This window comes from Anser cygnoides, chromosome 8 (assembly GCF_040182565.1).
Source record: "Anser cygnoides isolate HZ-2024a breed goose chromosome 8, Taihu_goose_T2T_genome, whole genome shotgun sequence".
Classification (NCBI taxonomy): domain Eukaryota; kingdom Metazoa; phylum Chordata; class Aves; order Anseriformes; family Anatidae; genus Anser; species Anser cygnoides.
Genome location: NC_089880.1, coordinates 4,286,359 through 4,299,672, shown reverse-complemented (window position 1 = coordinate 4,299,672; position 13,314 = coordinate 4,286,359). Strand labels below are relative to the sequence as shown.

The 13,314-nt window shown below is 36.1% G+C and overlaps 1 protein-coding gene across 2 annotated transcripts; it reads left to right on the top strand.

Annotated features, from left to right (window-relative positions):
• Nucleotides 1–46: 46 nt before the first annotated feature.
• On the top strand, nucleotides 47–12,898 carry DBT (dihydrolipoamide branched chain transacylase E2). Of its 2 annotated transcripts, XM_048067212.2 has the most exons (13): nucleotides 94–245; nucleotides 2,329–2,466; nucleotides 3,122–3,186; nucleotides 4,099–4,222; nucleotides 4,380–4,455; nucleotides 5,347–5,528; nucleotides 5,953–6,080; nucleotides 7,226–7,469; nucleotides 7,915–8,081; nucleotides 9,119–9,196; nucleotides 10,802–10,993; nucleotides 11,174–11,245; nucleotides 12,255–12,898. In XM_048067212.2, the coding sequence occupies exons 2-13, from the start codon at nucleotides 2,403–2,405 to the stop codon at nucleotides 12,420–12,422; spliced, it is 1,560 nt and encodes a 519-aa protein (XP_047923169.2). In that variant the 5' UTR covers nucleotides 94–245; nucleotides 2,329–2,402; the 3' UTR covers nucleotides 12,423–12,898. The 2 variants fall into 2 exon arrangements, with proteins under 2 accessions (XP_047923171.2, XP_047923169.2); XM_048067214.2 differs by lacking the exons at nucleotides 2,329–2,466; nucleotides 3,122–3,186 and having other exon boundaries at nucleotides 47–245.
• Nucleotides 12,899–13,314: the final 416 nt, after the last annotated feature.

Genomic DNA, 13,314 nt, shown 5'->3' with positions numbered 1-13,314 from the left:
TCCGGGGGCGCTGGGTCCGGGGGTCGCCGTGCCGTTCCCTCACGGAGCGCGGCCCCGGCCCCTGGCCCCGACCCCGCCGCCACCGCCCCGCTGCCGGCCCCGCCGCCCGGTTGGCTGCGGCTCGCGTGGCTGCGCGCGGGTTGGCTGCCGGGTGGGAGGTGTGCGGGGCGGCGGCCGGTGCCTCCCGGGCTAAGATGGCGGCCGTGACCGCGCTGCGGAGCAGCTGCAGAACCGCGGGGCGCCTGGTAAGGGAAGGGCTGGGGGGGGGGCTGTGTAGCCGCCGTAGTTGCGCGGGCAGCGTGCGGCGTCTCCGCCTCAGCGCTTCTCCTCAGGCGGCAGCGAGCGAGACCTGCGCGGCTGAGCCTGGGTGCGAAGGCGACGCGCTCGGGGACTGGCGCCTCCCCTCAGCCCCCTCTCCCTCAGGGGCTCCCCGCGATCCTGCGCCTCAGTGCCTGCAGCGAAAGGGACCCGTGCCCCCCGCGGCAGGCCACTGACAGCCTTCTGGCACTTGTCGGTCGTCTGAGTCGCTGCGTTGCTTCCCATCTCTCCGCCTGTGCACCGATCCCTTTGTATAGCGCGTCTGTGCAGCCAGGCGAGGTATAGGTGTGCAGAAGGGAGAAACGTGCGTTTCTGTCAGTCACAAGAGCCCTGATATTTGTGAATTAAGTAGTTCGGGCACCGCACTTCAAGAACTGCATCTGGTTGGTTTCTTTCTGGGATGCTTACAATCACTTGAGGATATACCATCATGAAGATATTACTTTTGTAGTTATCTAGTTTTAGGTTACATATAACTCATTTTACTGATCAAATAATTTTGGAAATAGCAGCCTCTTTTCAGTTTTATTCCTAGCCAAACCAAAGTCTTAAATCCAGAAGGAGATTCTGATGAGATGAAAGTGTTCATCTAATCAGTGTACATGCTGAACCATAGATCTCAGAGTTGGCTATTTATAGCGTGTTTCTTGCAAGCATGATTTAATTTTTGCTAGATGCTGATTCTTCTTGTGACAATGTACTGTGAAACAATGTTAACATCCAAGAAAAAAAAAAGATGCCTATTACAATTTTGAAGTGTTATGTTTGAATATTATTATTTTTTTTTTTTTTTTTTCTGGTTGTCAAGGGGAAGAAAGACAGGTTGTGGTGGTTTGTGGAGGCTGTAAGTTGTGAGGAAGAAAAGAAAGGAGCCTGGCATTCCTGGGTTAAATGGTGGAGAAATAACAGTTAGCTAGAGGCTAGGCATGGTGCCAATTGTTAAGGCAAGGAATAATGTCTGTCTGGAATATGCTGGTAAGGGTGTTGGTTTAGTGTGTAGGTAACTTTATACTTGGAAATACAGAAGATGTATGCAAAACAAATCCCAGATAATTAAATGGTCAATAAAAATGACTCAATATGACAGCAAGTCAAAAGAGTTCCATAGAGGAATGTCCTTTAATATGAAATTGTTGCCTTTGAGCACAACGTACTCAATATGACTTTGAAATTGAGTGTTACTTCATCAGGTAATCTGTTACCTGCGTGCTGTGTTAACAACATTTTGTTCTGAAGCCAGCAGTAGACTTTTAGGATTGGTGGTGGTTTAGAAAAGCACAGTAGGCTTCTTCTTAAGGAAACAGTGCAAATTGATCTAAACAGGGGCAAGACAGTTCTTCCCCAAATAGCATTGTGTGTTGCCTTGGTTCAAGCCACAAGTCTCAGGTCATCCACAAAACAGTGGCTGATACCTCCTCAATATCAGTGGGAGACTGGAGCAGGCTATTGGTCTCTTCTTCTGACGGTAACTCTGCTCCTTGAAAAGATGCCCAGGAGAGTTTAAGTTGTCATACAGCACGATAGTGGTGACATAAACATAACTGCTAGTACTTTGCTACTTGGGATTTATTATTATTTTATTTTTCCAGATACCAAGATACATAGGTTGTTTAACTTTTTTGACATTTAGTAGTTGCATGAATATGTATGGGTATGCGATGAATGTTAGAACTAATCTTGTCTTTTATATGCTCTTATTGTTTCCTTACTTCGCATTATGCAGCAAGTAGTATTATGGTGATTAAATACTGAATACAAGCACGGTCTTTTTATTTTATGGTATAAAATTGTTTACCTTGTTAGAAAGGAATACTGTTCTATGAAGAGATTGGATACCGTATTATTGCTTTAACATACTAGCACACCAACTTTTTACTAGATAATGTGCAAAACCTGCAAACCAAAATAATTAAGTTATGTGAAATGCAGCAATTTTGAATTATTCTTACAGATATAATTTGAAACAGCATTGAAACTTTTCTGTAACAAAACCAGTCTGTTTTTTGGCAGTGACATTACTAATTCACTACCTGCTTGGTAGTAACTACCTGGTTACCAAATGCCAAAATCACATTGGAAGCATTATGAAACTTCACACTTACGAGATAGTTCAGAGATTTGATGTACTCCTTGTGATCATCTTCACAGGTAAATACTGAATGATTGCCATGTAGGTTTATATAAAGAGAAAAGTTTTATAGTAAGTTTGGGACAAAGATCTTGTTGGACAAAAAATGTAACCATGGACTCAAGTGGACAGACATACAAAATTAAAAATAGGAGCAAATAGGTTCCTGAAGACAGATTATATACCAATTTTTGAATTGAATTAAAATTTTAAATGCGTTCATGCAATAGGATTTGTCATCATTTGCAATTACCATTTGACTTTTTTTTTTTTCAGGGAGAATTATTTGGAGAACTAACAAAAAGGGTTTACTGTTTGTTCATGATAGGAGTTAAAAAAAAATACTCTAGATCAGTAGATGCAATCTTAGTAGCAGGCAGATGCAAAGTAACTCAACGTGACTTTGCTGTGTCCTTTAATGGAGTTTGTATTTTATAAATATTTGTTCCTAAAAGATGATATTAAATGTAACTTGCAGTGCTAGATCAAATAGTATAGAAAACATACATTGTCAATTCAGAATTGTACAGATTTGGGGGTAATCTATATTGTAAATATGTAATATATAGTTCAAATAGTTCAACGGTTTGGGGGGCTGGGAGGGCAATTAGGAAGTTTATATTATTTGGAAGGATATTTAAAAAAAAAAAAGTTAAAATGAACTTTCCCATACAGGTGTCCTGTTTTCTGGCTCATCTAAGAAGATAATTTCTAAATTTTACAGTTGTGAGCTACTTGAGGTACATTGTAGCACCTGATTTTTTTAATCTCTAAATTAATTAGAGATAGTATCTACGGATAAATTTTATCTTTATAAATTTTGCAGAACCCAAGACAACATAACACCAGAATTAGATTTAAGAAATGTTACTAAATAAGAAAGGGTCTGAACTAACTTCTGTTGAGATTAATGATAAAATGCCTGTTTATGTCAATATAAGTGCTACTGGCTTTGCTTTTGACCAAAATCATGACTGATTACATGGTGCTTTAAAGCAGACAGTTTTCCATAAATAGCCTTTCAGAAAATTCTTTTGACCCTTTAAGTTGATTTCTGGATAAATATAATTGCAATTGAAATTTATTCGAAGATGTTTGTCTCCTATACAATAACGGAAATAAAAGGGCAACTCTTTGTGCCCTCTGGTGTGAATTTCCTTTCCAATTTGTACTTCTGATCACCTTTTGATTGGAATAAGAACCAACAAAGAATAATATGCTGATTTTTTTTCCCACAGTCTAGGGGACCTTTCCAGCATTCGTTCTGCATGAGAATGTTCCAAATGGCTGATGTTTTTGCTATTATGTATGCTTTTTTGTGTGTGTCCTGATGAAACTAATTGTTTAGAGAGACTATAGCAACTATGAATCTCTTCAGGTCTTGTCATGATTTTTGTTAATTGATTATGTTACTGTGGCTTTAATCTCTCCATGTGTTGTTTTAGTAAAAGAAGTTAAAGACGTTGCAAAGCTTATGCTAATTTAATGGTTATTATACATTCAGTACTTATTTGGTATAATTGTGTTTTCATAAGAATTTCTCTATATAAATTACAGTTAAACTGTTTTGTTACTGCTGTTGCATCAAGATTATTAAATGAGCTCTGCCTCCTCAGTCTAATATTTTAACACTTAAGACTTTTTTCCCTCAGGTTTGTGCTCACCACATTAGATCGTGCAGCAGCATTCGCTTTGTAAAATCAAAATATGTGTGCGTGTTTGACAAATCTGCCTTCAAGTTTAGTCATCAACAGCGATTATTCAGAACATCTGCTGGTAATCTTTTTCATAATAAAATTATTTTATTTTGCTATTTTATGAATGTTATGTTAGAGACTTGTGTATACTGGTATATAGACCATTTTTAATGCATTCAGATCATTCTGTCTTACATTTAATATTAAACATGCTGTTTTTCTTTGTCTGTTTTAAGTTTCGTGTGGCCAAATTGTCCAGTTTAAGCTTTCTGATATTGGAGAAGGGATTACGGAGGTGACTGTGAAAGAATGGTAAGCTAAGCTAAGCTTTCTTAGAAATATACTAAGAAATCAGCAAGTAGTTTGAGTATTATTGATAATTATCAAGAATTCAGTTATTTACCTGACAGCGTTTTCTGGGTTGCTAGTGAAGTTTTTCAAGTTTTGTTTTCCTTGCATACAGTAAGCTTTACATTTTGTTTATTTGTAATCCGCTTTATTTGAAAACGGGAAAGGTGGAGGGAATGGGGTGCCCTAACTGCACCTGTTCATAGGCTTTTCTTTAGTGTTTTCAAGGTGCAGGAGGTCTTGGCTGTACTTTAGAAAAAATTACAACTCTAGCGAATCCACATAAAATTATCTTCTACCCCTTCTTCATTCAATTTAACAAAATATTTGAACATTTAAATTGTTGCTAGAAAGCCAGTGATGATTAGATTAAGCAAAACCAAAGTGTCCAGCGGAGGGAGCAAGGCAGTGTTAGAATGCCTCCCTCTTTGTACACGTAGATGCAATATCTCTGTGTCGGAGACAGTTTCCAACTTCTAGATTCTGTTCTGAAACTGATGATACACTGATCCTGACAACTTGAAACAGACTTCTTTAGCTTCAAACCAAGCTAGGCTTATTCTTATTTTCACATGGTTTATAATCTGCCAAAAAAAACTCTGCTTAGCTAAAGTAATAGTAAAAATTGTATATGTGGTGATATTCTGAAACATTGTGTCATTGCTCAGAAACCTTTTTTTGTGTGACATCTGGCAAGAGGTATATAGCAAATGTATCCAGTATGTATGATTTGTCATCTTATCTGGAATGCATTTCATGTTGTGGAGATATACATAACTGAATTTAGCAAAAGAATGCACAAAGTAGATTTTAATAGTTATTATCTTTTATATTAACATGTGTCTTTTCTTTTAGGTATATAAAAGAAGGTGATAGTGTTTCTCAGTTTGATAGCATTTGTGAAGTACAAAGCGATAAAGCTTCTGTTACTATTACTAGTCGTTATGATGGCATCATTAGGAAACTCCATTACAACTTAGATGAAATTGCTTATGTTGGAAAACCATTAGTGGACATTGAAATTGATGCTTCAAAAGGTATTGCAAGCGGTTTTTTCTATTGCATATTTTGTTGTCATAAACCATCAGATTGACAGGGGAGTTTACTTTTTCCTCCTGAAAATGTTAAATGTGAAATTGACTTTTTCTTCTGTAAAGTCAAGAAGATTAAGTGGAAAACGTGATATTGTGTTAGAATTTAAAACTTCAAAGGCCAGTTACTTCCTATTGAAAATTTAGCTCAGGCAGCAGTCTTTAGCACTGATGTGTTCCCTTCCCCAGTATCTCATGTGAGGGATAGGTAATACTTCCTTTTTTTTTTTTTTTTTTGGTAAGAAATTTGGGACAGTGTTCACTGTCCATTTAACTTTTTCTTAAGTTAGAAAATTTAAATCAAGTTCTGAAATTTATCAAATTCTTATAGGATAGTTTAATAAAGTTATTTTTTTCGTTTTATTTTCAGGTGTTGCCCCAGAAGAAGATGTTGTTGAAACACCTGCTATGTCTCACGAAGAACACACGCACCAAGAGATAAAAGGTCACAAAACATTAGCAACGCCTGCAGTTCGTCGTCTTGCTATGGAAAACAATGTAAGTTTGCTGAATCGCATCTGGCCACATTTTATCCCTCTTTTATAAACAAGTTTGACTGACTGAGAGGATATTGATTAGAGGAAAGTACAGTGAGAAATGACTTATTTGCAAATTTATTTCAAATGTGTAAAAAATGTTGTAGTGATGGAGAGAATAATGCTTTCTGATGATTATGGCGCATAGGAAAAGAATTACTGGGCTTGAAGCTAGGGTGCTCTAGGGTAGAGGTTTCAGAAAACCTTTTCAGAGGGAAAAAGAATGAAGTATCAGAATGGATTTCTGGGACAAAGGAGGGAAGAGAGAAAAATCAATTCTCAGCTTTAGCTAGTTTGTTCTGTTCTCCAGATTTATGTAAGAGCAGGGGATGGACTAGGTGGTCCTTTAAGGACTTTTCTAATTTTTCTTATTTTTTTTGGTGAATCTATGAATATTCCAGTGTTTTTGAAAGCTTGTTTAATTTTTTTCCTAAAAATGCACCACAATAGAGAGAGAAATTTAAGTGACAACTAATTTTCTTCAAATTAATATTTTACCACTGATCATGTAATAAAGAGGTAAGTAGCATTTGTCCCTCTTTAAGTATGCAGTTAGATACCTCACGGGGCCTTTTAGATGATCTGAACAACGTTGAGTACCTAGTAAATTAATGAAAGTGTTACCTGCCTGCTGCAGAGACAGACATTCTTAGGGATTGTGGGTAAAATGCTACTAAGTTGTAGTTAGAATTAAGGCTTTATTATTTCACAGAATTTTGTAATTAGCATAGCACAGAATATTATAAGTAGTGTAGCTTATGGTTACTTAGCTTTTGTTCTAATTAGGTGGAGGTGTCCTTGACCCCCAGAAAATCATGTGTTTTGCTGTATGTTTTGCTGTGTTTGCATGTCCGGTCCAAATCCTGCCTAGGACTCGTAGCTGCTTGATTTTATAGGCAATGCTTTGTGTCCCGTTTTGCTTCCCTGTTCTGTGATGGGGTCACCATATCCTGGTTGGTCAGGTGCACAGAACCTACAAGATGCTGGAAGGGAGGGAAATTGTAGGTATGTTGGATTAATACTTGGAATAATTAACTGTTTCTCACAATATTGGATATTTTTATATCTCCGTAAAGCAAGTGTCATAGCCTGTTATGTACTTTTCAGATTAAATTGAGTGAAGTTGTTGGAACAGGGAAAGATAACAGAATCCTTAAGGAAGACATACTCAATTATTTGGCCAAACAAACGGGAGCTATTCTACCTCCCTCACCAAAGGCTGAAATTATCCCACCATTGCCAAAATCAGAGACAGTGCCAGCTGCTCCAAAGGACAAAGCACGCAAAATTCCTGTACCTGTTTCCAGACCGATTGTGTTTTCAGGAAAAGATAAAACTGAACCTATAACAGGTAATTCATGAAATATGAAGTCTTGACATAATGTTCACAGTAGACTACCAGTAAAAGTTACTCAATGAACATTTATGAAATAATTGTTCATGTTTTGGTTGGATGGATTTGGGTTGCAAATTAGAGAGAAAAAAAAAAGATTTCTGGTTGCCTTTCAGGCAGTATTGGCTTGTAGAGCAAATAGTGCAGAAATAGTGCAGATTACTGTACTGCAATACTATGATTTCAAAAATATACAGAGGAGAGAGATGCAGTAATGTGATCTGAAATAATAAAGTAAAAATTGAGCTGTATGTGCTGAATAACTGTTGGCCCTAAGGTGGACTTTACTCTGTGCTTTTTTTTTTAAGTTTAGTAATTTTAGAGTAAACAAATAATTGGAATTTCACCATAACTTCCCAGAAGCTAATTTTCTTGGAGTAAGAAGTCAGTGAATATTTTCCAGGTTTTCACAAGGCAATGGTAAAGACCATGAGTGCAGCTTTGAAGATCCCTCACTTTGGTTATTGTGATGAGATTGACTTGACTCAGCTTGTTCAGTTGCGAGAAGAGATGAAACCTTTAGCACAAATTCGTGGAATTAAGCTTTCATTTATGCCCTTCTTCATAAAGGTGAGACAACCAGTAGAGGACTATATGAAGTACTAATGCTGTTTTTTGCCAAAATCTTCTGATCAATTATTGTTGTAGGTTGGAGCACCTCTCTATCACTTTTCTTGTGATCTGTGATTTTTCAGGTATCAGCTTTTCTTGTTTATTGAACTGCTCATCAATTTAATGTTGGAATTGTAGCCAGGGTTAGATAATACCATGGAAATTATTTGAAATAGTAATGGAGAAAGATAAAGCAGACAAAGCATTACTTAGGAAAGGGATATGCATCACTGGGTATTTAAATTAAACAAAACAAATTTAGCAAACTATTGGTATTTTTAGTGAGCTCCATTAAAATTAACCTCACGTGAAACACAATTTAATTTTGGTTTGGTTTGGTGTCTGTTGTTGGTAATGAATCCCTCAGGTGAATGAGTATGTCTCTTCTGTTGTTCAGGTGAATTGAGTCTGTGTCCTCTTTTGTTCAGGAGACCGGGCACTTGTACTCATTTAGTTTCATTTTCATACTCATTCATGTTTCATTTCCAACTGTTGTCACCACTGAAGGCTGAATGCATAGTTTAGTCTAAAACTTATGATAATGCTATTTCAACTGGAGTGTTAAATAAGCTCTTAATCTTCTCGCTCTTTTTAGGCAGCATTAATATTCCCTGAAATAAGAATCATCTAAGTGGGGAGTTTAGAATGACACTGCTGAGAAATCTTGTAACGTTTTTTCTTGGGCTATTTGATTTGAATTCTTGAACAGGAAATAACAAATGCTGATTCTATTTCAATTATGTTTCATAAAGGGATTATTATCTTTTATATGTCTGTCTCATCTATCTTTGTTTTCTGGAAGTTTTTCTTCTGTTTTCCTAATCATGACGAAACATCAACACACAAAGAGCTTAGGAGAGTTGAAGCCACGTTTTATTGCACTGAGACCCAAATCGTTATCAATCTAAATTGTCTTTCACCATTCCTTGCTTTCCATGCACCTCTCTGAGATATAAAGTATAACAATCTATCTATTTTTTGTTTATATTTAACAGGCAGCTTCTCTAGGACTATTGCAGTATCCCATTCTTAATGCTTCTTTGGATGAAAGCTGTCAAAAGGTCACATATAAGGTTTGTAAACTACTGATAAAATTGTGAGCAGAAAATCCAAGCTAACAGCTAATGAGGACTTTTCAAAACGTCTGAGCTATGTGTAATAACTTGTACTAAAATTGTAGTGTGAACTGTCTCTGGCTAGGATGGAGTTAACTTTCCCCACAGCTGTGCTTTGTGCTTGTAGCTGGGACAGCACCATTATTGCACTGATGTTTTGTCCATTGCCGAGCAGTGCCGGCACAGCATTAAGACCGTCTCCCTAGCCTACTGGCTGTGGGTGGGCAAGAGGTGGGGAGAGGACATGGCCAGGGCAGCAGACCCAAACCAGCCAAGGGGTGTCCCATGCCATGATGTCACGCTCAGCAATAAAATCTGCAAAAGGGGAAGGAGAAGGGGGGACTCCTGTTAAGAGAACATCTGTCCTTCTGACACACTGCTACACGTATTGAGGCCCCGCTTAAGATGTGTCTGAACATCACTTGTTGATGGGAAGTAGAAAATATTTTTTTTTCTCTTTCTTTGCTTCCATGAACCTTTTGCTTTTTTTTTTCTTTCTTAAATTATCCTTATCTCAACCTGTGAGTCTTTTTTCTGTCCATCATACTTCCTTCCTTTCCTCTCCCTTTGAGGAGAGGGAGTGAAAGATTGGTTGTGGTGGAGGTTAACTGTCCATGGGTGTGAAACCACCAATTGGTGTTGCGGTGGAAAATAATTTGAGGATCTAGATTCTGTCTAAGTTTGGATTTTGATTCAGTATACATCTAATTTCTGTGGTTTGTTTAATGTTACTTTTAAAGTTACTTTTACTTCTTTATTTGGGTTTGTTCTCAAAAATACATATTAGTATAATGATTTTCTAGTTTTTACCTGAAGATGGACCAAGCAATTCAAATGAGAACATCTAAAATCCAGTGACAGTAATTTTTAGTAATGACACAATTGTTCTACTGTTCTGACTCTCAACCCTTACGTATTAAAATCATATTTTAAGATAAATTTAATAAAACAATTTTCATACAAAGCACTGGCGGGATACTTCTGGAAAACAAGTGCCTGTTTTCTAAAGTGCTGTATATAATACACATAATGGTAAAAGCTCCTATTGTGCTGTTTTATCAGACTCTCATAGATGACTCCTTACATATTTCTTCTACAGAATGAAAGACAACTCACTTTCCTTTTTTTTTTTTTTTTTTTTACTGTTTTTCATATTATAGTGTTCTATAGTGTTATAGTGTTCTCTTCTAAACTGATAGTTATTTTAGGATGATTGTGTGGGTAACAAAACATGAAATATTTTCAGTGCAAAATTGATTCCAGATTTTGTATTTCCTGGAGGTGAAATTCCCACAAAAATCAGTTTGGACTTACTTTGCAGATGTGAAAAGCTAATTCTTCAAAATTTACGTCCACTCCTCCACTCAAAATAGTATAGAGGAGCTGCTTAATGCAGAGAGAGCTTCCTTGGTTAAAAACATGTATATAATATTTTATCGTGTGTGTATGTATACTATTGCCAATATATATAATTTTGAAAGCATCCTTCAAGTGTTTTTTTGTGTACGATATATGTTATGTTGACTGCTTATGTTAATGTCCAGTTAATGAAACTTATTGTAGGCTTCGCACAACATTGGAGTTGCTATGGACACAGAACAAGGTTTAATTGTCCCAAATGTGAAAAATGTTCAAGTCTGCAGTGTCTTTGAGATTGCTTCCGAATTAAATCGCCTCCAAGCCTTGGGTTCTGCTGGCCAACTGGGAACAAGTGACCTCACTGGGGGAACATTCACCCTTTCAAATATTGGCACAGTAAGTACCAGAAAAATGAGAACGTAATCTGAAAACTGCTTCTGAAATTAATACTCTAATAAAAGTTTAATATGCAAAGAATAGGATGATTAACAATTCATTCTAGAAACAATCAACCTTTTCAAATAAATTATATAATTATTCTTTAACTGATAATATCTCTAGCATTTTCTTTTTTAGATTGGTGGCACTTATGCCAAACCAGTAATACTACCTCCTGAAGTAGCTATTGGAGCACTTGGAAAGATACAGGTATATTAACTTAGTGATGTCAGTGTTTAATTCTAGTGAACTAAGGTCATATTCAATGATAATGTTCATATATATATATATATATATATATATATAAAAACATACATGCGGGCACACATATATATATATTGTGTGTGTATGTATATATAAAAACATACATGCGAGCACACACACATATATATATATATATATATATATATACACACACACAAAAACATGACCTCTTTCTGTTATATGAATGCATAGCTTGTGATTGAAAAGTTTTGTAGTAATTTTAGATGGCTGGGCAGAGATGCCAAATGTTTAAATAGAAGTCTTTTATGCCAAAAATTCAGATGTATTTTCTAGAATTGTTATATTCACTCACATATGTATTTAATCTTCTAGTTATTAGTAAATATCATACATTATATTTCTTATAAGTTTTGCAACATGGCAATAGCACTCTTGCTATGATCAAGGAGAGAACTTGAGACTAAAAAAGTATTCTAATAATGTTTAGCGTAATGATGCAGATGGCTGAATCTATACAGAACTCTGTATGGTTAACGCAACTTCTTATTTTCTGAATTTGGGGATTTAAATTTTTAATGTAGACACTTGAGATCAATACTGACTTAATATTAACTAGATTTACTTTTCATATGTTCTTTCTATGATCCTTTTGTTTAGGAAATGCTTTAGGGACACTGTCATTTTGAATGCTAGCAGTGAAAGAAACTATTCAGGAGGGAGCTTTTGAGTCAAGAAAGGTTTTCACTACTTCAGTATTTCCAGGATGGTGGAAAGAGGATACAGCTCTTTCTTATATAGGTTCACAATATATTCTTATCTGCAGCACAAAGAATGATGGAAGCTCTTTCATTTCTGAATGGCACTACTGTTATCTGTCTGCCTAATTTAATAAAATGTTTGAATTTAGATTAACAAATTAACAATAAAAATACAGATTTGTTAATTAAAATATTTCATATTTCTACTTTATTTTATTCCTTTCTCTGATTTTTAGATTCTTCCTCGGTTTAATGGAAAAGGTGAAGTATTTAAAGCACAGATAATGAATGTGAGCTGGTCAGCTGATCACCGCATTATTGATGGAGCTACAATGGCCCGATTTTCTAACTTGTGGAAATCTTATTTGGAGAACCCTGCTTCAATGCTGCTAGACCTTAAATAAAGGAAACCAGGGCTAGAATATGCCTCTAAAATTTTCATATTAGACTGAAGAATTATAAAAGCTGGCTCTGCTAGCACATGCCCTTTGCTACTTATATTATGTAATAATTTTATGTGGTTAAAAGTTCTCAACAGCTTAAATCAGTCTATCAATTAATTGTTACTTCTTTTAATTAGTAGTGCTGTAATTTCTTCTACAGCCAGCTGTCAATAGGTCATGGCGTGACTTCTGAATGTGGTGATGGATTGTCTTTGTTTTGCCTTTTGTAATACATATGGTCATGAGGCTGGTCTAAATGAAATCACTGATCTACGTCTGCAGTATTTTTAAACTGATTAACCCGTTTTGAAGGGAAAAGCTCGCAGTTGTTCTTTGTTGGAAACATAAATTTATTTTAAAAGGTAATATCCAAATTCCCAAAAGAAGTTATGCAAAAATCAAACACAAATAAAATGCCTATTATGCTTCTGCTGTAAGATGTCCAGAGAGCTTTTTGTTATTTAACAAAGTTAACCTCTCAAAACTTTTGGTACTCCACTTTTTCCTGGCATTATATGCACAGGTACTCTTTATCAAATGATAAAGGGAAGAGGGCACGTTTATTCAAATGCTTACTGATAACATTTAATGATAACTATCGGGGCCTTAAAACTGTCTAGAATATACTGTATTTTTGTAGGCTGTAAGTAGTTGCAATCCTTAAATTCTTTCCAGTTATTTTTGTTTCTTATAGAAAGCATGTCTGTTTAAAAAAAAAAGAGGATCTTACTATTTATTCTGTGGTTAGATAAGCCTGACAATAAGCAGAATGTGTTCTAAAAGTTTTCACCATCTTGTGTTATTGATGTTCAGATACTAGAATCTGGCAGATTACTCTAATACAACATAGAAT